The following is a 23,708-nucleotide window of genomic DNA, read 5'->3' on the forward strand; positions in this document are numbered from 1 at the left end:
TTCAGCCTGTCAGTAAAGGACATTCTCTTAATCCAAGGAATGTAACTGGTTGCTCTTCTCTTTATTGAATTCAGAACAGCAATATCTTTTCTCTAAAGTGGTGACTAAAATGATGCACACTATTCTCAATCCGGCCTTACTAGAGCATTATACAATTTTAACATAACATCCCTTGATTAACACACTCCTAACTATATATTTTAAGTTTTTATTGCTTCTCCACACTTTTTAGATGTAAATAATGTATTAACATAAACAACTATAGTACGTGAAACCTCATCTCTTTTCCACATTTTGTATGTAGTTTAGGTTTTTGCTACCTGCATACATAACCCTACACTTGTGTACAACAAATGTCATCTGCAGATGTTTGCCCAATCTTGAATTATATCTAAATGCTTTTGAATTAGCTTTTTCTACTGTTTGTTGCAGTCCTCCTCATTTTGGTATCACTTATAAATTGGAATAGTTTACTATACCAGAATCAAAAATTGCAGATATAAATTACGAAGAGCAGTGGTCCTATTACAGATCCTTGTTGTACTCCACTAATTACCCCCATCTGAGCATTCGTCTCTTACCTGTAATCATTTTTATTTTTAATTATTGAATTCTGTTTCTTATTAACCAATTTTGAATCCAGACACATTTCCCCAAATGCCTTTTCACCTGTAATTTGAAATTATTCTTTTATACAGAACATTATGAAAAAGCCTTCTGAAAATTTAAAAAACTTTATTGTAAATATCAAATGAAAGTTTGTGAACCCCCTTGTTTGGTTTGTATTCATGTACTGTATAACTCAGACCTAAAATGAAATTAAATCTTCCAATTAAAAATTGAAAGTCAAGTTCAATACTTTGTTCAAATTAAGTCTTAAGAAAAGATAAAGATAACCTGATTAAAAATGTTACCAAAGACACAAAAGACATAAGATAGGTTTGGACTATTTAATGAAATGATCCAACAGTAAATATCCTCATGTGAACAAGTGTTGTACTCATTAAATTATTCCTGTGTTATGACAAGTTAATTCATTATGCTGATTATTATTTCATCATCATGTCATCAACAGGGAATCTACTGCCAAGTTGCAAATGTTGTCTTGGGGAATTCTGTCCCATTCCTCAGACAAAACATGAAGAAGCATGTGCTTCTCACTGGTGTCTGAACTGTAGATACTACACATCATCACCATCTCTTCACCCAAATGCTCAGTGTGACCCAGTGCATAGTGGATCCATGGCATATCTGTCACATTCCCACACAAGAAAGACATTTTGACATGAGGATGTGTGTGTGTTGTCCTGCTGTAATGTTCTTACATCAGGATGAGCCCAAGGGAAAGAAAGGGAGCAATAGAGCGATTGAAGACTTAATGGAGTGCCGTGCAGTCAGGTTACTTCAATCAATACCAGTGGAGATCCATAGCAACTAGACGCTCCTGCTCAAACCACAGCACTTGGTTCTCCCCATCGATCTTGATGATATGTCACGACTCGTGGTCTCCACAGTTTGTGGCCTATCACTGACGGGCTGTGTTTGGGTCTAATGTCTGGCAGTTTAAAATTACTGGATGTGAATTTCCCAAATGGCAACAGAGAATGCATGGATTTAGCCTGACCTGCAGCATACAGATGCTTGACACTCAACAAGTTAAATTACCTGATCACCTGTGCCAAATCAAATCTCTCACTAATGAGGTGATTAGTAAACATGCAAGTCAAAGTGTTTTGAGTGTATCACAGTCATCAATGATCCAGAATGACACCAAAACATTTAATCAAGACCCCAAATCCATATATTTTATTTTTTTATAAACACAGATGCATAAAGTGATAATTTAACAAATTTATAATTTCTTTAGGGTTTGTAATCTATTTAAATTTGTTTTTACTGAGTCTCACTTTTCTTAGAAAAACAATATTAAGCTGTAACCCCTCTTGCTCTTTGATCCATGTAAGAGCCATTCATAAAAATCCCAGCATCAATCAATTCTTCTGTACTTGCACACACTGCAAGTCATCGCAGTATTGAAATTTTCAAAATAAATTCATGCATAGACATTTATTTAATCAACGATCTGGAGATTCTACATCTCCAGAAGATACTTTAAAAACAAAACAAAAAGTACTTCAAAAACAAAGAGTACTTCAGCAGATGCAAACATATTCTTTGAAATGATTATTCCAAAAGGCACTGTATTTTTAGTTATATACTGTAGTAACTATAGTTTCTTGAATAATGTTTTTCAATTTTCAGTTATAAAATAATTTAAATTTTCACTTTTAAATTTAAATTTACATTTGTAAAATATTTTTATCAGCATGACTATCAAAATGACACATAGGACAACAGTAAAAATGATATAAAACTACACTACATAAACATTACAGTAAGTCCCATCCTACCCTTATTCAAAATTGTGATATTATTTACAATAATCCAGGCTAAAAATATCATTCAGTACAAATCCAAAACCCAATATTTAATGGTTTCTTCCATTTTCAGGAGCCACCAGTGCAGGACATTTATGACAATGTACAAAAAGATCAGACTGTAGTAGATCCAGATGATGCTGTGTAACATAATCATTGTTTATATTCCTTTACAGAAATGAACACAAAACATCACAAAGGGAAGAGCAAATCCATTATCATCTGATGAGGTATTTACTCACTCAAGGTTTAATCTAGGAGCCCTGCTGTTTAAGAGGCTGCAGGATCAGCATATTTCTGCTCATTCTCCAATGTGTATAAATTGTGCTCTTTAATGTATTCTATCACAGAGTCTGGGAGAAGGTACTTAACACTTTGCCCTCGTCGGATGGCCCTACGAATCTCGGTGGAGCTGATCTCATTCTGGATCCACTCTCTGACCAGGAAGATGTTGTTCTTGTACCGGGTGAGGGTGTCGGATTCGTGGATGAATCGCCCGGAGTCACGTTCGCCACGACTAACACACACCAAGCCAAACTTACTGACGATTTCTTCAAGGTGATCTTCTCTCCAGAGATGGGGGATCTTGAAGGTTTCCAGGAAATCAGCTCCACAAAGCAGCTTAAGCTCTGGTGTGTCTACTGTAAAATTCACGAGATATAGTACCTGTGGTCTGCTGGAGGTAACAATCATCATCATCACTTAAAAATATCTAAGACATTGGTATCATTTCTTTAGTATGTCAGCTATTAAATTCTTACGTCCGCAAAGCAACTATGAATTACTTTGAGATTCCAGCCTCTGCAATAATTCTTATTGCCGACTCCCTCTATAATTAATAAGACCCAGCGTATTAAATAATGCAAGCCATGTATGGTACAACATGAGATTACATACTTTCTGTTCCAGCCCTTTTTCAAAACCCACTTTACACCTGTAGAATTTTCAGATTTCTATTTTCATACATTTTCTCTTTTCCATGTTAAATAATTAACCGATCTTAATGTTTTTTATGAACGATTGCCTCTTCCAATCCCATTAGGTTGCTTTGGGGAGCACTCAGTCACTGGAGTTATTTTCACATGAGTTCTGACAGCTTGTGGAGATAGATGCTGTTAGCACTTCTGCATAGTTCTTTAATGAAGCTCAGCTCATCTAAACACAGTACGGCAACAGGCTCCCACTGCGCACAAGCAGAGAAAACTATGTGCTTATGGTAAGAAAAGCAGCTGGGTCTCTAAAGACTATTCTATCCTAAGACCAAATATCCGATTTCCATTGGCATACCTGTAAGTGTGCACAGATCACAGATTGAACAGATCACATGAAACCAAAGCACGTTCAAATGTATCACTAGAGGAAATATCATGAAGAGACCAGGATTTTTTTTGGTAAATGTCCATTTCTAAGCAGTGTAACTACAGTTTATTTGAAAATTTGCAGCTTACAAGTTACGTCCCATTGATAGAGTGGAAGAAATTCACGAAGGTCCAAGTAGTCTATAATTGTAAAATAACTATGTAATGAATGTAACAGTTTTTCTTGTTCATCTCTGGTCTAGGAAGTAAGGAGGTTTACAATACAAATATCCAATTCAGTCAGGAGGAAAAATAAAAGTTCCCATGAAACAAAGAGTTGATTTGTATTGTGCTGCTGTGGTTTTTCATAAGGTGTTGACTATCAATCCATTATCATTGATAAATTAGATGACAGCTACATGAAACAAAGACAGTAAAAGGAACAGACGTTAGACACAGTTACTCACAGCCAAGAGGCAAATCATTCAGTCAAATGTAAAAGGGAAGGTTGAAATTATCAGACTGGGAAATATGTAAAGGTTAAAAAGATTATGTCTTTGTACTGTATGCCTCTCATTTACATCAATTAAAATTGACCAGGAAGTTTACAGGTAGTTCATTACCTTGTGATTTCTTTGAATGAGAATGGAGCTTACTCTCATCACACTTTCTTTTTTTGTTTTTTAGTCCAGTTTCCTGCTTCAAATAACTACATGGTATGGAGTTGTGCTGTAATAAAACAACTGTTCCAAAATTATGAAATGGATCAATTTTCTCCTGCATCACTATCTATGCCAGGTACTGTGTGATACATAAGATTTGTACGTGTCTTGGTTAAATCATTCTCTGTTTGTAATTTTTTTTCCCTAAAAGCTGCAGTAGCTCTGTGTCAAAGCTGCTCATTTTAGGATGAAAAGTTGGAGTATATTGTTACTATCCATTTCATATGTTACACAAAACCTGTTTTAAATGCATCACCTGCAGTTTAGAGGCCTTGCAGCGTTTTCCTGAATATATGAGGTTAGATAAATACTTTTTCTGCAACTCGATCCAGTTCGTGTTGGCCTTAAGTAAATACTGCCTTCTGTTTCTGGCTGGAGTACAATTTCTGGCATTATTAATTAGTGTGCGTTCTAAATCAAATTAGCTTCACATTCTAAAAATTCACATTAGCATTTACTAAAGGAATAATACAAATTTTCCAGTGAAAACACAATTTCTAAACAACATGTATGTTTTGTAGCATGAAACAAAACTTTATTTTATTTTTTTATTTCATTATTGTGCTTAAATTGTTTGACTATTAAGGAAGCTGGAAATGAATTCTGGGGGAGAACTTTTCTGCTGTTCTCTAGGTACACAAAACTAAGGATAGGAGCCACAGACCCTTACCTGTGGGGAATTTGTTGTTATGTTTCTTCACTTTGCTCACGTCATTCAAGCTGACCTTTGACTGATGCCAGTTAAGAAGCCTGTTATAATGTTGCCTGCAGAGCATGAAGAAGAAGAAGAAGAAAAAATAAGGCTACTGTTTGATTAATCCCCTTAGAGATGAACAAGGAGATTTGTTCTAACTTTCAATTACGTGAACAAAAGTCGGCTTTAAAGTGCTACCAAGGAAGACAAGAGGCCACTTCATGGTTTAATCAGGTCTTTGCGAAATGCCACTTAAAATGAAACTTTCACAAGGGGATTTGAATCAGGGACAAAAAGCACTTTGTAATGTGTCACAATTGTTTTGAACACACCTTCTCCAACTCTATTTCTCAAGCTCTTTTGCATGACCATGGTCCCACTGCAGTGAAGCCTACTTCATTTGGTGATAAAACTGAAAAGGGGGAAAAGGAAGCACTCTTTGACATACTGTACTTTGCATCTAACCAGTGACGAAAGCAAAGGTTGGGCTGAAGCCATCTACAGTACTAGCAATGGCTGTAACCTCTGTCATCAAATTGCTCTTATTTTGCATCGTTATGCTGTTCAGCATATAATTCTTCACCTTCAGCTTCTCTCTAAACTATTGCTAGCTACACTTTGATATACACTATAATGCTACTCATTCAACAACACTTTAATAGCAGCATCCCCCTAAAATTATCATGATGATGCATACAACACTGTAGGTACTAGGAGCCATGAAGAAATGTTTTATGGCATATTTTACTTTTTAATACACAGAATATTATCCCAAAGCCCACCACAGAATAGGCATTATGAAGGCTTCAGTCATGGCATACCTGTGCTTAACGGATATTGGTAAGTTGACTGTATTATTTTGAGATATCTATGAAAGATAGATATCTTGGGAATAGCAGACTACATTTGAGGGTTTTGTTAACTTTTACATTTTTATTCCCCACGCGAACAAAGCTGAGGGAAAAATTACAAGACTGTGAAAGAAAAAAAACACTTGACATGGAAAGCAGAGTATTCTGGGTTACAGGAGGTAACTGTTCTGTATTAACCTGCAGTAATGTGAAAATAAACCCCATAACGCTTATATTTGTCCAGTTCAACACAATTTGAATTTAGGATGGTGTACAAGAAGATTCCCCAAGTGCATCCAGAGGGCTCTTAAAAGAGAAGTGGCAATTTAGCATAAACGGTTTTGTATTGTGCAGCACAAGGGTTGTGTCTAATCCAGTAATTGCTGTAAATTCTGTTGTCTTGTTAGTAAAAGAAGTGCAAAAAACTATGCTATTTTCCAAAAAGACTGGAGGTGTTCTTCAATACACTTGTAAATCTATAACCGACCAGGACTTAGATGCTGTTTGCTTCTTCTTTTTATCAACACTAAGTATAGAAATCCTGGGCCTTGTAAACACACCCCTGAATAGATGACATGGAGTGAGGCCCAGAGGAGGATGTGGCTTTATCAGCCTTCCCTCCTAAAACACAGAGATGATTTGTTTCTTTGAAACAAAAAAGAATAATGTCTCAAGACCCAGGGGCAGGATTACTGGGGTCTAGCAAAAAGGGCAGGAGAGAGACAACAGATCTGATGTCTTTCGTTGCCCTCAGCTAACCAGAGGAAACCGCTGGCAAGGGTTTTAGTTCAGTTTTTTGTCTGGCTTTGCCTGATACCAAGCGCTCGCTGTACACAGGCCAAAACATTTTACACAAAGCTACTTTTTTGCTATCAGGATTGTCAGAAACTCCCCCTGGAGCAAAACACCACTCTGTGACTGTTTTATAATGGTTATAAAGTCATTGGAAGAGCAACACAACAAATAAAATACAAGAATGATTTTTAATTACCTACAGTAGTATGAAAATAGTGTTATTTTATGGGGGTAGACATAACCCTAAGAAAAACAGGCCTCTTCTCCAGCTAAACAGTGATTATACACAAATTTCAGGATAGATACAATTCTCCAGAAATTTCCATAATTCACTCTGAATGTAACAGACAACTAACTGTCTTATATTAATGTTATAATCTATAAATTATGTTTGTACAGAAAAAAAGCACTAACATACATACAAAGTAATCTTTCTCAATATTCAAGCATTAACAGGCTTAGGGATAATGTTAAAATGGTTCATTACCATTTTTGTTTAAAATAAAGAATCCATTAAAGAGGAAGATGATGTGTTTTTATGATGAGTCCTTACGATATAAATCAATATTTAAAGCAAAGTTTGCACAAGGGTGTCTGTAACCCCTGTCACTGCTAAGTCAAAGGCAATGTTAAATTATTAGGTGCTTGGTAAATAAAAGATGAAGAATCTGCCATCCATGGACAGTTCTCTTACACTAAAAGGATTGTTCAACAAAAAGCTGTACCCAATATGTGCTTACTAATACATATTGTGTTGTCAGCTATTATAGGATGTCAAAACTATAACCTTCTTCCTCTGGAAAAACAATAACAGCATTGATTTTACTGTGTTTTTGTTGCTGTAGTGAAAGCTCCAGACAAATAAAACCTTAATTAAAAAGATGTGAGCATTTTTGGCATGGCCTAACCTAAAATTTAATTTCATATGACTGCCTGTCTTTGAAGTTGTAAACATTTTTCAAAGAAATAGAATAGCTTTCCTTCTCGTTTCTCTAAACACCTGAAAAAAATTCATGTACTGAAAAGTATTACATTTCCATTCTAATATTTTCTTGTAGCAGGTGCATCCAATTGCTGGTCATTAGATGCCAGTCATCCCACAGTTAGCTTGGACATAATAGTATTTTTAGCAAAAACCTCACAGTTCTTTCACCCTCCTTGCTCAGCCTACATTTCTGAAACCATAGTGAGAACCAATGCACGCAGATCAGCCATACTGTGGTTCTCCTCTGAAGGGAATCAAGCTAACTTCAGTGTGCAGTGCAGTTTTATTACCTTGCACGAGTCAAATATGGTCACAGCAGGGATGCACAGCATCTGCCCCTGGGGACTGGAAGTCCTCCAGGTTATCTGAATCACTAAACTGAGGTACATAATTAAAGCAGCAGAAACAATGAGACACCTCCACAGATCTGTAGGTTCTTGTAATTAAATGGCTATCTGTGCAAGTAACATGCTGGACAAGGGTGCTGTAGGAATCATGCTGTGTGGTAGGCTAGGCATTCATTTATTTTTGTCTGGGGGGCCTCTTTTGCTCATTTTTTCTTTATCTTTTTTTTACCTCAGTGTGGTGACTGTTGTGATCCACTGCGGCTGCTCGCTTTCCCAGGAGTCCGCTCGGATCCAGTCGGAAGTCCGCAGGGCCAGGTGCGCCATGGCGACGCGGTGTGTGGCCGACGCCAAGCCTTTCTTGCCATATTTGTCGCTGACGGGTGAAACAATGCCTCCGATAACTTCATAATGCCCTGGAAGAGCAGAAGAAGCCTCTTCTCCATGGACTGAAATTTCATACAGTCTGTACAGCCTGTCTGTAAAGATACCTTAATGAATTTCAGTGATCCCCCTGTATATAATATATAACCAACCACACATTAGAACACATTAAAGTAGCCCTAAAACACTCTGCAGGTAAACAATTTAGTTTATCAATAGAAAATCAGAAAAAAATAAACACATACTCTTAGTATTTTACATTAATACATTATTAGTAACAGAACTTTATTTGTACTTTATACTCCACCAATTTCTGGGGTTTTAGAAACCAGTGTTTAATTTTTAAAAATGTAGTGTGCCAAGGCTAAGGGAACAGGAAATATGGTCTTTAACCATCTGGATTAAAAAGAATGACAGGGCTCTCTCCTCTCCTGTAGACTATTAGACACTACTAGGTGGTGGTACAGGGATCTTTGACAATCACACAATGTTTTAATTCATTATAAGAAACAATACAAAACATCTTAGTACATTCTGTGACTTATATATGAGGAAGGTCCTGCTGCAAAGATATAAATGACATAAAAAGCTATCTTTAACAAATAGAAAAAATAAAGCCCTTACAAAAAAGAACATAAATAGTACTCAGCCTTAGATTCAGATTGTTTGCATTCAATCCCTACTTTGTGTTAGCTTATTATTTTATGATTTAGTGCCTTCATATGCTCAGAAATAGGCTTCTTGTTACATTGTCACTGTTTTACCAAACAGCAGTTTTCTAACCCAGTACTTAAGACCACACTTTTGATCGCTGCTGCATATACTGTAAGCCTTTCACAAATGCCTCATGCTTATATGAATAAGCTTTTTCCAGCACACGTGCTGTGTAGCCACATAGATTCTGGACCAAGGCCTAAATTGTAATGAAGTGTAATTCCCTGCATTTTGCAATTTATCACCTTTAGTCTTGCTTTGACAATACATCATGCAATGAAATGACCATGGGTTTACAGTGCATGACCAATGTTTACTAAATGTAATTAATTATGTTCTCTCAGTGCACGCTTTATAGGACAAAATCCACACTGTAATATTATGGTGCTTTAATATATTTGTGTTCTAAATTTCTTAAACATGTCCACAAGCGTCAGTAGTAATATCATATTTTTTCATTACCTGTCATGCAAATTCCATCCAGACACCTACATAAACAGAAAATAGGGCGATGGGAGCGAAAATACAGGCCTGCCTTCCATGCAAGTCTGTGGAGCTTTAGAAGGAAATATTTTCTTTATAAACGAACACAAGGAAAGAATCGGCTTTGCCAATCTGTGAAAAACCACACTCGCGGATTAACCCCACTCAGGGCAAAGCAGAAATCCACCATTTAATCTCGGAGTGTGTGAATCTAGAGCTTTATCAGCCTGAACAGAAATGTTTTGTATTCCAAACAGTAATAGGTACAGTACAGTATGTTCATTCTTAAAGCATTGAATCAAACTAAATGTCATTCTCCAGTATGTGCACTATGATACTATCTGGCAGTATGGGATAGGCATAGAGTAAAGGGGAATATTTTGAATATCTTTGAGAATATGGATAATTACAAACTTTATGACAGCACCTGAGAATATCTCATTCTTATGGTAATATTTTTGATAATATATTGTTTACCAACAATGGCCTAAAACTTAATCTTCATACTATCTAACCTGCATTTGAGAATCTCTAGTAGGGTTGTTCCGTACAGTAGATGCAATCGATACCTGACTACAATTAAAAAAAGTTAGCATATCCTTTATACTTTATATGACATTGTATATTTTATAGTAATGTACCATTTATGTTAAGTGGACATTGTCTGTTTTTAAATTATGATCAAATATCTGTCCTTTAAAACACTTTGTAACAATAAAATAGATAATCCTTTCAAAGGAAGACTGGAATAAAGGTTAAAAAAAGATTATGAATATGGCTTCTTATTCTGGAACAGACATAATCCTTCATCTTATTTTTCCTATCACCTGAGACCTCATTCTCTGCGAATCCTAACAGAGTGCCTTTTCATTTCAGTGTGATAAAATCGTAAAATGGAACAATGCTAAATTTATGTCTGCTCAGTTCCTTTGTGGTTCAGAGTCAATAGGGGAATCTTACATAAATTTAAAAAACACACAGCCAACGAAAAGGCATAGCTTTCGAGGAGCAGAATGTAAATCACACTTTATTACTGATCAATATTACATCTTATAACCATGTATATTTCACTACATGGATTTCTATTTCCACAGAATATAGGATCTGTTCAGCAGCTAAAGATTAACAAATAACCTTGCCCAAAACTCTGCCTGTAGCATGAATGAATGACCTTCAGCTGGATGTAAATAGAATATTATATTTAGAGGCAATAGCTGTCAGTCACCTTTGTCCTGTTCGAAGGGTACAGCACTTTTTTTTCACATTTTGTTTCCATCTCCTTTATTGTTAGAAAAACAAGTCCAGGTCTGAAGGCAATTTAAAAGACACACACTAGAGAAAGACACTGTTTTCATTCCACTCTTAAAAAACAAAAATATTAAGTTTACATTTGGGTGGCATGGTGGTGTACTGGCTAGCTGTAGTACTTCACAGTGCTGGGGCCCTAAGTTCAATTCTAGACTGGGGTGCCAAATGCAGTATGTAGAGCTTGTTTATACTCCCAGTGTTTTGTGGGTTTTCTCTGGATTCCTCTCATAATCCAAAGACATACTGTGGGTTAAATCACTTTTGAAAAAACGCGCTCTGGTGTGAGTGTGTGTCTGTGTGTGCTCTGCGATGGACTGGTGTCGTGTCCAGGGTGTACCCTGCCTTGAGCCTATGGCTTGCTGGGATAGGCTCCAGCACACCCCTGGTTCTGAACAGGATGAAGTGGTTAAAGAATGGATGGATGGAAGTTTACATTTTAATCACCTGTAGAGATACTTATGAAATACAAAAACATGTTATAAGCGTACTGTTACATGTAATGTTTTCTGTCACATTGCAGAATAAGATTTTTATTAAATATGCCTTGGATATTACATTAATTAAAATTAGTGACAGAAGGCCATGAAAAAATTATTTAGATTCCTTTAGCACAAAGGACCTTAGCATATATCCCACCTTAAAACATTAATTACTCAAAAATAATAAAAGACATGAACAGGGCACTAAACACTTTAAAATAACACAAAAAGGTGTCACTTTGAGCCAGATGGCCTTTGATTCCAATCATCATTCATTTGCACTGACCCTCTGATGACTTACATCAATGTCCCTGTGATATAGCAACGTGAAAGGAAAATGCAAAATATATGCAGAGCCTTCATTACGAAACAAGAAATTTGTTGTATAATAGCACAAAGAAAGTAAAATGTGAAATGCAAAAATGATTTATAGGAAAAGATCTTTTATCTCAAAGTAGCAGATGTTGTATATTTAATAAGACACTGGGAAGCAGATGGTATATTGAGAAGATGTGCTTGCAACCTTATTCACAATATAATGCATTCCCCAGAAAGGGTACTTGCTATTTGTTGCAAACAATGGTTGATTTTTCACTGCATTCATACAACAAAACTGTAGAATGACACAAAAAGTGTTTTTATTTTTATTACCACGAGCACTCTGATTAAGATTTGGCCACTTTATAAAAGAAATACAGAAGATGGTAAACTGCTTTTGATTCTGAGTTTACAGAATTCACCACATCGAAGGCTCTAGCAGTGAAACGTTTTGATTGAAGTTCAGTTTTTACTGTGGTCTGCCTCCGATGCACAGAGTTGCACAATAAAATGCATTTATGAATAGGACCAAACAGAATATGTTCCATTGTTTTTTAAAACAGAAAAGCTAGAAACACAGGAAGGCATTTGGAGATTTCACAGCAGTTGTATATTACTTTTCAGTGATTTCTACTCCCAAAACAAAAAAGACAGAATCACAGACTGACTTTCTAGGACTGTAATTGGCAAAATATTGAAGGACTCTTAGGGCTGTGTTACAGCAGTACAGGGAGTGTAGAAATACCAGATGTGGTTTCCATTAATATTTATAAGATACGACCACAGTGTGAGATATGGTATTTGACCCCACAATCACATTATTCTGAATATGCATAAGGAATGATATTTTTATAGTTACTTTCATTTTAAATGAAGCCACAGGTTTGTGGTGCAGTGCTATTTGCATTCTACCTTGTCTCTGCTTTCGTCATTTGAAAAGTCAAAACTACTGAACATCAGTGCTTACGATGGTATTACAGTACCTTACAGGAACACTGCAGTACAGGAACATTAAAAACATTTAATCAAGAACTTAGCCTGAATTAAAAATGGGGGCTGAAAGAAATGAAGTTCCACTGTAGCTGAAACCCACTGGCCCTAACGTGGCTGAAGCATAAGAGAACAAAATCTGAAGCATGGGATATTAATTCTGTTTCTACACAGACTCGGTCAGATAAAGTGGAAATGAACATTTTGACAGATCCTCTGCTTTCTCCCTCTGAAACTCCTATACCACTTCTCTCTCTTTGCACTGAAATGGTAGTTAAATGCATGGCCTATTGGGCACAGCCTCACAGGAGGGTGGGAAAAACGAAATACTGCAGAATCACACCAACCTGTTTGATGCATATGGTCTCTTGCTAGTTCAAACAGGCGCATGTGTTGGTTGGTAATGGGGTTGAAAGAGCCACAAGCCAGCAGCACAAGGGGAACCCGGCCTCGGTAAGCCATTTTCACACAGGGCCTGAGGTGTTCACTCCACAGTCTAAAATAATCAAAGCAGAACACAAGAAAGCAAAGCAGAAAGCAATCTTCTTGCCTTATCTGCTGACATAGATCTGATGTCAAATTCCTACATTCCTTCCATGTAAAGAATTCCTACTGGATAGTGAAGTGGTTCTGTTAAAATCTTGTTTTTAATGATGTCATACAGTATGTGCAGTCTTTTAAATCTGCCTGTGAAGAAAGAGACAGCAATAAAGATGGTGATTGCACTAGATGACAAATTGTACTGTAGGTCTCAGGAATTTACCCGCATGTTTTAATAATGTGTTTATTTTTTTATATAAGTTAAAAATTGTTAAAGTAGTGTGTAAATGCTAACCCTAACCCTACTTGGGTTGTCAACTGAGCATTTTCGCTAACTATATCTGAACGTCTCTGGGTATATGATTTTGACATGTTCCCCAAACCAAAAAGAATGAATGGGAAACAAAGAAGACCACTGATAGAACCACTTGCATTTGAATGGCAATCAATAATGCTTGGTTTTGAGTTCTGATCCAACCGACTCAGTTTTGTAATACAATTGCTGTGCAGTGGACCGCGACATCCAGGCCCCTGGGAGTTTTTGAAAAAAAAATGTGCAGATAGGAGTTAAAAACCACTCGTCCTAAACCTGACTTGGGACCCAAAATTCATCCCTGAGCTTAAATAATAACTAACATCTGTGTTGTTTACACATCATGAACAAATGTCACAATAGTTTTTAGTTAAACGTTTTAGTTAGGTAACAGTGTAACCCCATTCCTGATATTAAATAATAGACTACATTCCTGATCAGTTCTTATCTGCTTCTAACATTTTTCCTAAGATAAAAAGCTGAAGAATTAAACTCTTGCAGAGGTATAAAGCAAAACGCTCAATATCTGTCAATAGGTACTTCACCAAAACATGTTTTCAAGTGTGTCTTGACCATTTCCTATTACAATATATTTCTCCAGTGTTTGCCTTTAAGAGTTAGCTTTAGTCATTTTGAGGCTGTAATTTTCTTTTTTCTGCTTCTGATTTCTGATAATCACTTGCACCATTAATGGCCAACAGCTCAGAGAGATACTACATGGCAAAGGTGACACTACCCAGTGATGGAAATCAATGTTTTGTTAAGGTTAAGAGCCTGTTAATCAACTCTTCTATCTAGTCATCATTACGCAGAGCTATAATTCAGCTCCATTAAGCACCTGAAAGTGGTAAATTGCTTGATCAAAGCGGAAATCTTGAGACAAAAATGCTATGCCTGAGGAGTTCATTGCACCATTGATTAAATGGGTAGCATTGGATCCATTACTGGTGACAATGGGCTTTAGTTTACTTAGCAGTTTAATATTACTGAAACCAAGCATCCATTATCATAAAGATGTCAGTACCCTTGCCACAGAAGGCATTCACAATTCTGGAAACACATTGCACACTAAATACTATAGATCCACTATATATATATTATATTAATATTTTTAAAAAATAAAACTTGACTGTTGCAATTCATGCTTAATTAGTACTGATGCCATATACAGTATATAAAACCTTTTCTGGTTACACCATAGCACCTTTGGATTATAAACCACATTACTTTCTGACTCATTAGAATGTTATATTACCTTCAGGCTACTATGTCAAGGTAGACCACAGAGGATCAATCTGTGGGCCGGCATGAAAATCTAAAAGGAGCAACTAATCTGTTTATTCCATGCTGAAAAGAGAAGAAAGAAAACACAATGTTTCGGCTAATACGTCAATCAGTCAATAAATGAATGAATTAATAGTTGTACTCAGGAAAGAATGAGCCCTGATTATATGTAGACAACATATTTAAATACATTAACAGAATTAAAAAAATTAACAGGTTTATTAGTCTACACTTTCTAATGCTAATGATACAGTTTCTAATGTTGGAAACAGGAGTGATAGAACATCCCAGTCTATGGAAACTGAAGATTTTCCTTTCACTGGAACAGCATGCAGTTTCTGAAGGTTATTACACAGGGGTCAGTGAAGATTAAGACCTAATACCAAATGGATTGGAAATCTGCAAACTATGCACTTGCTAATCTTGCTAATGTCTCAGTGATAGTCTAGGAGTTGTTGATGTTGAATTCTGCTGAGAAGGCGGCTCTGCTAAGCAGAGCCTCTTCTTAGTATTAACACAACTCACTCAAACAGTAATGAGTGATGTAATTTCTTATTTTTTTCCCATCTTTGACACAAATGGACACAAGTTTCCTTGCTAGAAACTGGTCCATTTAGTCCTCTTACTATGCTGTAAGTAATCCACCCATTTTTTTGACCACAGGTACATCAGCGACTATGGGCTTTGTTATGAACTAGGTATTAATACAAGTTTGCCCTGAAACTTAAGGAAGTTTGAAAAACAGTTGTGTAGACATCACGTCAAGGACATTGCAACTCACAAAGGAAAGTCCAGGGCTTCAAACACAATTTCATATTTTCCTTCAGTTTTATAAGTTGCCAATGCATTAAATTATACTACCATTGGACAGGCAGGCAATCCAATTTCCCATTCATCAAAGTAAGGGCGCTAGGATAAACAATTTCTTGAGACACATTTCACAGATATTCAAGAGTTATGGATATCGAAGGGCCTTTCATTTTCTTCCATCTGAACAGACAGAAACACACTTCTGTCTTTTTGCCTTATTGAGCGTCTCAGTATTACTGAAGCCTGTTAGAGTCAAAAGTCAACCACTTTCATACAAAAAAAAACTGAGAGATATCGGAAAGACATTATTGCTACTATTACAGGTGTCAAATTGCTGAAGATTTTCTACAGCTGAATAGCAGTAAAAGGTTAACCTAGACTTCTAGGAGCAGTATAATAAACTCATGAAATATAAAACACTCTCATTGTTTGACTCCAGCAATGAATCTGCACTAAGGTCTGATTTTTATAACTACCCTTTTAACAGAGGGCATGTTTCAAAATTTCTGGATAACCTTTAAAAGAACCATAACAGGTTTTTGGCCCTCTCATTATTAAGCATATTTAAGTCTTATCATCAAAATTCATTCCAACTTCTCACTGAGGCAATATACCTGAAGCCAATAAATACAAAAGAAACTGGACAATGAAAGACAGGCCTATCCTACTAATATTCACACTTGAGACTTCTACCACAGATGAGGACAGCAGTGAGAAACCAGTACTGTACTGTGAAATAACTTAGTTAAGTGAATTTTGAAAATGCAACACATTTTCAGATCAGACCTTGGCCCTCAATGTATCCTGGACCTGGAAATTCAAAGCAGTACAGAATATATGCTCCCTGACTAAGATCCAGTTAAAGCACAAAATGTAAGGCGCTTCAAAATAAAGAAGCTTCATGTTCTCATATTTCCTCAAACCTATGGAAATTTACAAGAGGAAGTAGAATGTAGCATACAACCATCTCCTCTAGAATCAAAGATCTTTGCTTTTTGTTGTTGTTTGTACATTGTACATTTTGTTGTTGTTCATTTTTTCTCATTTCATATGAAAAAACAATAAAGATTGTTAAAAAAAATGTGCAGAAGAGATGAGACACTAGCTGCCCACTACAAGCAAACCATAATCCATCAGGCTGAGCAATGCAAGAGAAAGCAATTTTTACATAGAACAAAAATTTGAAACTTAGAACTGAACTAATGAAAAAACTACAGAAAGTAAGAAAGTAAGAAGCTAAATAGTAAGAAGAGAATAGTGTTTCTAAGATAATGGTATCATAGTTAACACTTTAAATGTCAGATGGATTTTTGGGATTGGTTTGACATGGAAGATGAACACTATTTACAATCAGTGGAAGAGATCCAGAATATACAGAATTCAGAAGAGACCTTATTCAAAACCTTGATATAAGTGAAAAATGCTGTTTGAAACATTTCATTTCAAGTAAATCTTTGTAAAAATATATTTTTACATGTTATATTGATGATAATAATAGGCATTTATCTTTTCATAACTATGATTCAGACAACTTGTGCTGCCTATTTAAGAAATGAATACTGTAACTACATTTTCCTTAATGTCTAAATTAAAAATTAAAATAAGGCTTTCAGAGAGGTGCTATAAGGGACATCAGTATCTTAAGTACTGTATCTTCTTATCTGTTATACAGTGAGAAAAAGGTGAGCAATTAATTATGATTGATTATTCAAGCTCTATCTGTCAATCTTACAGCACTTCAAAAAAGATTCACATGAAAAGACCCCTGTTTCCTTTGGTATGTCACTTAAAATGTCATGCTAATTGGCTGCTTTGGTCTTAAAGCATGTTTTAAATAATTATATATGAAAGAGCACAACGCTTCAGTAAACATCCTTCTTATATCATAAAACACTCTTGTGATGAAATAAAGGTAAATACAAAAGTCACAATCAATATCTTAAGTATGGTACATTCTGTTGAGCCCTTTTGAGCCTTTTCCAGATGTACAGTAATTGAAAACAACCTAAACCTATTTTGCCCTTCAATGGCTCAAACAAAAAATGAAAAACATTAACCAGATACTCAGCTTGACTTCAGATTTCAATGACAAAATGTATTTCTCACATCTCTGGATAAAGCTGAGAAAACATTGGGCACGGAAAAACATTTTTTTAAAATAGACATTCAAGCAGGGAACCACGTCAGCATGCACAGGCAACAAAAGAACAGGTAAAGGCTCATTCCATGCTGATAGATAAAGAAAAGAGACACTATGTTTCGGCTGTGTAGGCTTCACAGCTGAAAAGCTGTTTCTTTTCTTTACCTTTCAGTATGGAATAAACCTAACCTTCTCAGATTTAAAGAGAGTAGCATCTCAGATACAGTATGTTGCTCTTAGCAAGACCACAAGCATATGAGACTCATTTAGTCCATATTCTTGACTTCTTTAGACTAGAATTTTGAGACACGGGTTTAAAAGATACACCCACAGACATCTGGAAATTCAAAACTGCAGTGGAGAAAAAACAAAAACAACAGCAATAATATGTGACAATTTGATTTTAACAGTGCCTGCTTACAATTTGTACTTTTATAACGTATTTATTCTAAAGCATTTATTCCTACTTTCACGGGACAACTGAAGATTTTTAAATCTTAAACATTCTTGTGAAACGTCCTCCAGCTCTTTGCATGTCATCATTGTAGACGAAGTTCTCGAGCTTGATTACTTTATTGAAGCCTTAATTGAACTAACAAGTTGGCTGATGGGAACTTTTGCAAGATCCCCCCCCCCAAAAAATATGTTTTAAGAGCTGAAAACAACAACTCAGAGAGTTCACATTATTTGTATGCTTAAATAATCTAAGTTCAACTGTGTAACTTGAGAGTTTGGCAGGAAGAAAAACCACCTGGAGTGTCTTTCAACTTCCCTAGGTGATAAAACATAATGCAGAAAGACTATATTCTTTTTTAGTCTGCAACTGAGAATATTACATATTCAAAAAATGAATGACATAAATTACAGGAGAACACATTAGAACAGTTTATGACTCATTTATGACTTTATAAAGTAGTCACCATGAATTAGACACTAACTATGCCATGCTGTGCATGAGAAAAAATAATCTCATTGCTATGCAAAGCAGCAAACACACAAGCTTAGCATCTCTTGACAGATCTGTGAACAAGGGACAAAGACACTGTTTTCTTCACATGTACAGCAAAAAGGTGTCTCAGTCTTCTAAGGCTTAGGCTTTGTTTTTGTGTCTTATCTTAATTAGTTAATTAAATTTATTATCTGGAAAATACATTCAACCACCCTCTATTTTAAGGTTTTAATCAGTTGCTAAATAAAAGTTATAGTACCTGTCAAACCTGCAGGACTCCGGCCTTTGAGGGCTATAATTGCTATTTCTATTGCAGTAAAGTGAGATGTTTGGATGCTGGCAGGCTATACTTAAAAATTTCCAAGCTAACATTTTATAATTCAATACCAACAAATTATCTAACAAGTGTTTTTTTTTAGTCAGTATTTAAGATTAGCAGAGATGTTTCTTCTGAAATTAAGTTTCTTTTAAAAAACTGTTATATCAGTTTTATTTGCAAATAATGGACTCAAAACGTACATAAGAATATTACGACGTTTAAATAACTACATACTCTATGCTGCAACACAGTTTCAAAGGATTCATGCCAAAACAATAATAAACTCGTACTCGCAGCATTACATCGTAGAATAAAGAACAGTGCGTACAGTTACAAAACCTACACAGAATTAATTCAAACTAAAAAGTTACAAAGTGTTAACGTGTCATACTTCACGTCAGCGTCAATTAAAAAAAATACATTTTATAGCTTTTTTTATCGTGTTACTACTTCTACACAACTTCAGTTTGAGATAGTTTTATTCTATTTTAAGTGCAAGAAATGCTCTTTTTATTTCATTAATATAGCTTTTGCACTCGTGCACGGGCAAAATGAAAAAAAAAGAAAAACGCCCCTGTGTGAAAATCCTAAGACTGCTGCCAGCTTTTCCGGAAATGTTGCAGTAAATAAACTGTAATGTAATTTGCAGTGACCAAACACAACGCATTTAATTACCTTTCTCCGGGCGGTTTATGCAAGGTCTGTGTTACACCATTAACATTCCCCCGGACAACCGCTCTACTAACTACAGAGCGACTTCACACACAACACAGTGAAGGAAACGCTGACCTCTGGTGGCTCATTAAACAAGGAGGAGCGTGCGAGGAAGTCCGAAGCACCTGCACGAATAACTAGAGATATTTGAGTATGTAAGACGTAGACATAAATTACAGATATATATCATTAAAGATGTTCCGGGCCAACACTGTTTGAATAATTAGGGTATTATCGTCTGAATACTAGCCCATTTTACGTTCTATGATAAAACACCAAGGACATGACACACTTTATTATTCGTGTGTATTTGAAAGGAATGTAATTTATCGTGTATAAATATTTGTGACAAACATGAATGCATTCACCCTCAGTTTTTTAAATATAGTCAGGAGAATCAGAATTGAAACTGCCCTCTGACAGCAGGGATCTCCAATAATTTTTAAGCTGCGTGGATATGTCATGACATAAATTTTGATGCTTCAGAGGTATGGTCCCACAAAAGGTTCCCTTCTATAACCACTGCCAAAGATGAATAAAAAAGCAAGTCATGGCAGTGTTGGCTAGACATGTCTTTAGATAGGTTAGTGCATTTATTCTTCTCTGTGCTCTTTAGCATGCTTTGCATTGATGAATAATTCATGCCAAAATATAAATATGCGATCTGCAAGAAAAAGACTTTGGTCACACTTCTTGTTATGTTTTCTAATTATCCCTGAAGGAAGGTTTAGTGCTAGCCTTTGGAGACTTGTGCTATTATCCACATTAAGTTGTTTATAAACATCATTGTGCAGCTTGTGAAATTTGCCAGCTTAATACACATAATAAATGCACGCCAAAGAAAGGTCTAAAAATTGATTTTAAGCTGTTTCCATAATATTACCTAATGTGTCTTACAAGGTCCTAAACCTTTTAAAAAACAATTTATTTGCACTTCTTGCTCTGTTTTTCCCTTGCAGCCTTTTAAAAGGTAGCATTCACACATCACAGTTCAGTGGAAGGTCAAATAAGACATTAGGCCATTACTGATAGACAACTGTTGGATGAATGCTTCAACTGTAGAAAGAAGATGAGGCATTTTCTAAAGACTTGATTTCTGCATCTATTCCATTATTACATCTTATAATCTGAAGCATCAAAAAGCATCAGGATGCGTTGCGATGGATATGACAGTTGCTTGATCATTTTGAAACGTATAATGAAATTTCGTGTCAAAGCCTTCTTAATTCTGCCATTCACTTTCCTTACACTACTGGCTGCAGATTGTTCATTGTGCATTAGAAGCTCTGTTTTGTAGGTGTGCTAAAGATATAAATCATTGGTGGGCTTTATTTTGGCATTTTCTTAATTGAGAGATATCAGGGGCTTAAAGATTACAATTAAAAAAATTGTAACTGATGACCAGGGGGAAGTTTATACTTTAATTTTATTTTTATGCTTATGAAAGTCCTGAGTTTGAAACAATTAGCTTGCACATTTGTATGAAACCTATTAAGCCAGAGACACATTTGATTACAGAAAAGAGTAATATTTCAATGATTGTCTATTCATGTTCACACCTCATACTGGGCTTTATTATAAAGTAAGCACCTGTTTGTTGTGAAAGTTTCATTATTTCTTCATACTTCAGAACCAAATTCAGACCATTTTTTCCCTCACCACATAAAATCCCTACTGCAAAGCAGATGTGTATGTAGAAATACACAACAAATCAGTAGGGTTTTGATGTGGTTGAAGCAGTTTCATAACGCTTGAGCTAGGCTTTATCAAAATGGAAGTGCTTTTCCTGTTCATTTTCTGAGGCTTTGTAAGTAACTTTTTTTTTGTTCAGAGATTTAATATCCTTCTTAATCACTAAGTGTGGTACATTTACTTGATATAAAGCCTTAGTTTGAAAGGCATGCTAGCAGATTTTTACATTTTGTTTTATTAAAAAAACAGGAAGAAATTTTTTTTTTTAATCCTATTTATTGTTTCAATAATGACATTCTTAAATACAGCAGTCATGGGTTGCTTTATTTCTCCAGATGTACAAGCCACAGGAAGAGTCCCAGTATGCCATTTCATGTCTGCCTCTAGGACTACATATTGTGGTGAGACAAGGTTTCACACTGTGGGAAGTCAGTTTTACAAAGTGAGGTTGAGTGGAAACTCCATCCTACTTGGCCCCATCTTTAATTCACACACGTATTAATGTTTAATACAATGCTATCAGAAAAAACAACTTACCAAGATGTTTCAGGAGAAGGCTATTTCTGTTAGTTAAAAGGACAATCTTCCTCTATGGGATGCTTTTGAAATTGACGGCTTTTACATTGACATACTTGGTTTTCTATAGTCTAGCCTTAAAAAAGACTAGTCTTAGGAAATCCTACATGATTATTATATTTTTGGAGTTGTTCATCCTTGTTTTAAGAGTTTTAACATTTTCATTCTCTCAGTAGAGATGTAGTAAGTACTGTATGATGTTGAACAGAAAGCAGATGGAAACCTGTTGAAATTATACATTGCCCATTCCTTACATGTCTGCCTCAATAAAAATGTTAAGTGTTAAGTTGTATTTTTACTTTCATACTCCAAGTAGTGAAAAATGAAACGTGGCGTGTGAAAAAAGCATGTCTAGAAAAAATACCAAATAGGTAATGTTAATGACGGAACATTCATAATTTTTTAAAGGTGTCTGTCTTGTTGCTTTGAAAGGAAGTGTTTTTTTTTTCCAGATGTTAACTAGACACCTCTAACTTATTATGTTCTCTTTCATTACCATCATGTCTGCAGCATGAAAAGAAATGGAATTTAAAACATTCTGTTAGAGGACAAAAGATTTTTCAATATTGTGCCAATATCACAATTAGAAGCTTTATCACAGAAAGAGCCACAACAGAGGCTCTTTATTCAACACCTTAATGGTTCAAGGTAAGGCCAGCTTTGTATTGTTTTCTAAGATGTCAGGTGATTCAAAATCAGCAGTTACAGCTGACAAATAAAGTGTATGCAAGGCACAAGGGGAAAGTGTGATAAGTACAGCACATTTTAAAATTGATCACTTCTTTAAAGAAAACAAAAACAGCCTTGCTCCATCATGTTTATCTGCAGATATCTTTTCATGTAGTGAAAATTGTTTTACCGTGTCCATGAACTACTGAGGTAGCATACTGTATGTAAGAATGCCTTCCCCAATCCAAGCCTATCAGCAATCACAATCAACCAAAGACTTATGTTAATTATACAGTAGGAGGAATACTAATAGGATTACTAAGTCATTTATCAGCCCACAGTACAAAGCAGCTGAAGGCCACAATAGAGTACATTGCACAGAGCTGCAGGTTTTGACATTCTTCTGTTATATGTATATCTTTGACATTGGTTTCCATCACACCATAGGATGCATAAAATATCCATATGGTGTTGTTTACATGCTGAAAGAGATGCAAATGCATAATAACGTGCCTGTGGATTAGTTATGGCTCTTTGCCATCCAAAGGTTAATAAGAATCCATCTGCCTAAAACCAACTGGAATAGAAATAACACAGAAATAACAGTGTTACATACGTACTATACATACGTTTATCATCATTATATGTAAATTGACAGTTCAAAAAATCTTTTGGTAAGGGAAGAATACGGATCTGTAAATTAATATTAAATGGTGAAATCGCTTAAATTTTTTAAGTTACCTAGATACATTAATAATGTAATTTGTTTATCAAGGACAATCAGCTTTACATAAGGGAAGCCTCCATTGTATAAAAAAGAAAAAAATACTGTCATTTATTTTAAGCACCTTACTTTATAGTTAAAAATTAAACACTATCTTCTATGTGATTTTGGAAAA

The 23,708-nt window shown here is 35.5% G+C and overlaps 1 protein-coding gene across 4 annotated transcripts; it reads right to left on the bottom strand.

Annotated features, from left to right (window-relative positions):
* Positions 1-1,783: 1,783 nt before the first annotated feature.
* Positions 1,784-19,912, bottom strand: nmnat3 (nicotinamide nucleotide adenylyltransferase 3). 4 transcript variants are annotated; one of them, XM_088914517.1, is made up of 5 exons: positions 19,834-19,912; positions 13,151-13,299; positions 8,360-8,543; positions 5,129-5,223; positions 1,784-3,076 (listed from the first exon to the last, which is right to left on the bottom strand). In XM_088914517.1, the coding sequence occupies exons 2-5, from the start codon at positions 13,263-13,265 to the stop codon at positions 2,709-2,711; spliced, it is 762 nt and encodes a 253-aa protein (XP_088770643.1). In that variant the 5' UTR covers positions 13,266-13,299; positions 19,834-19,912; the 3' UTR covers positions 1,784-2,708. The 4 variants fall into 4 exon arrangements, with proteins under 4 accessions (XP_088770643.1, XP_088770641.1, XP_088770640.1 ...); XM_088914515.1 differs by having other exon boundaries at positions 1,784-3,079; XM_088914514.1 differs by lacking the exon at positions 19,834-19,912 and adding an exon at positions 14,912-15,005 and having other exon boundaries at positions 1,784-3,079.
* Positions 19,913-23,708: the final 3,796 nt, after the last annotated feature.

This window comes from Atractosteus spatula, chromosome 4 (genome assembly GCF_055471065.1).
Source record: "Atractosteus spatula isolate fAtrSpa1 chromosome 4, fAtrSpa1.hap1, whole genome shotgun sequence".
In the NCBI taxonomy this organism is placed as follows: Eukaryota; Metazoa; Chordata; class Actinopteri; order Semionotiformes; family Lepisosteidae; genus Atractosteus; species Atractosteus spatula.

Bases quoted from the DNA above. Each gene is read 5' to 3' on its own strand.
- nmnat3 (XM_088914518.1), bottom strand. From the start codon at position 13,265: ATGGCTTACCGAGGCCGGGTTCCCCTTGTGCTGCTGGCTTGTGGCTCT. The intron at 8,577-13,150 runs GTTGGTGTGATT...ATGAAATTTCAG, and splicing joins AGACCATATGCATCAAACAG to TCCATGGAGAAGAGGCTTCT. The intron at 5,224-8,359 runs GTAAAAAAAAGA...CATGCTCTGCAG, and splicing joins ACAACAGTCACCACACTGAG to GCAACATTATAACAGGCTTC.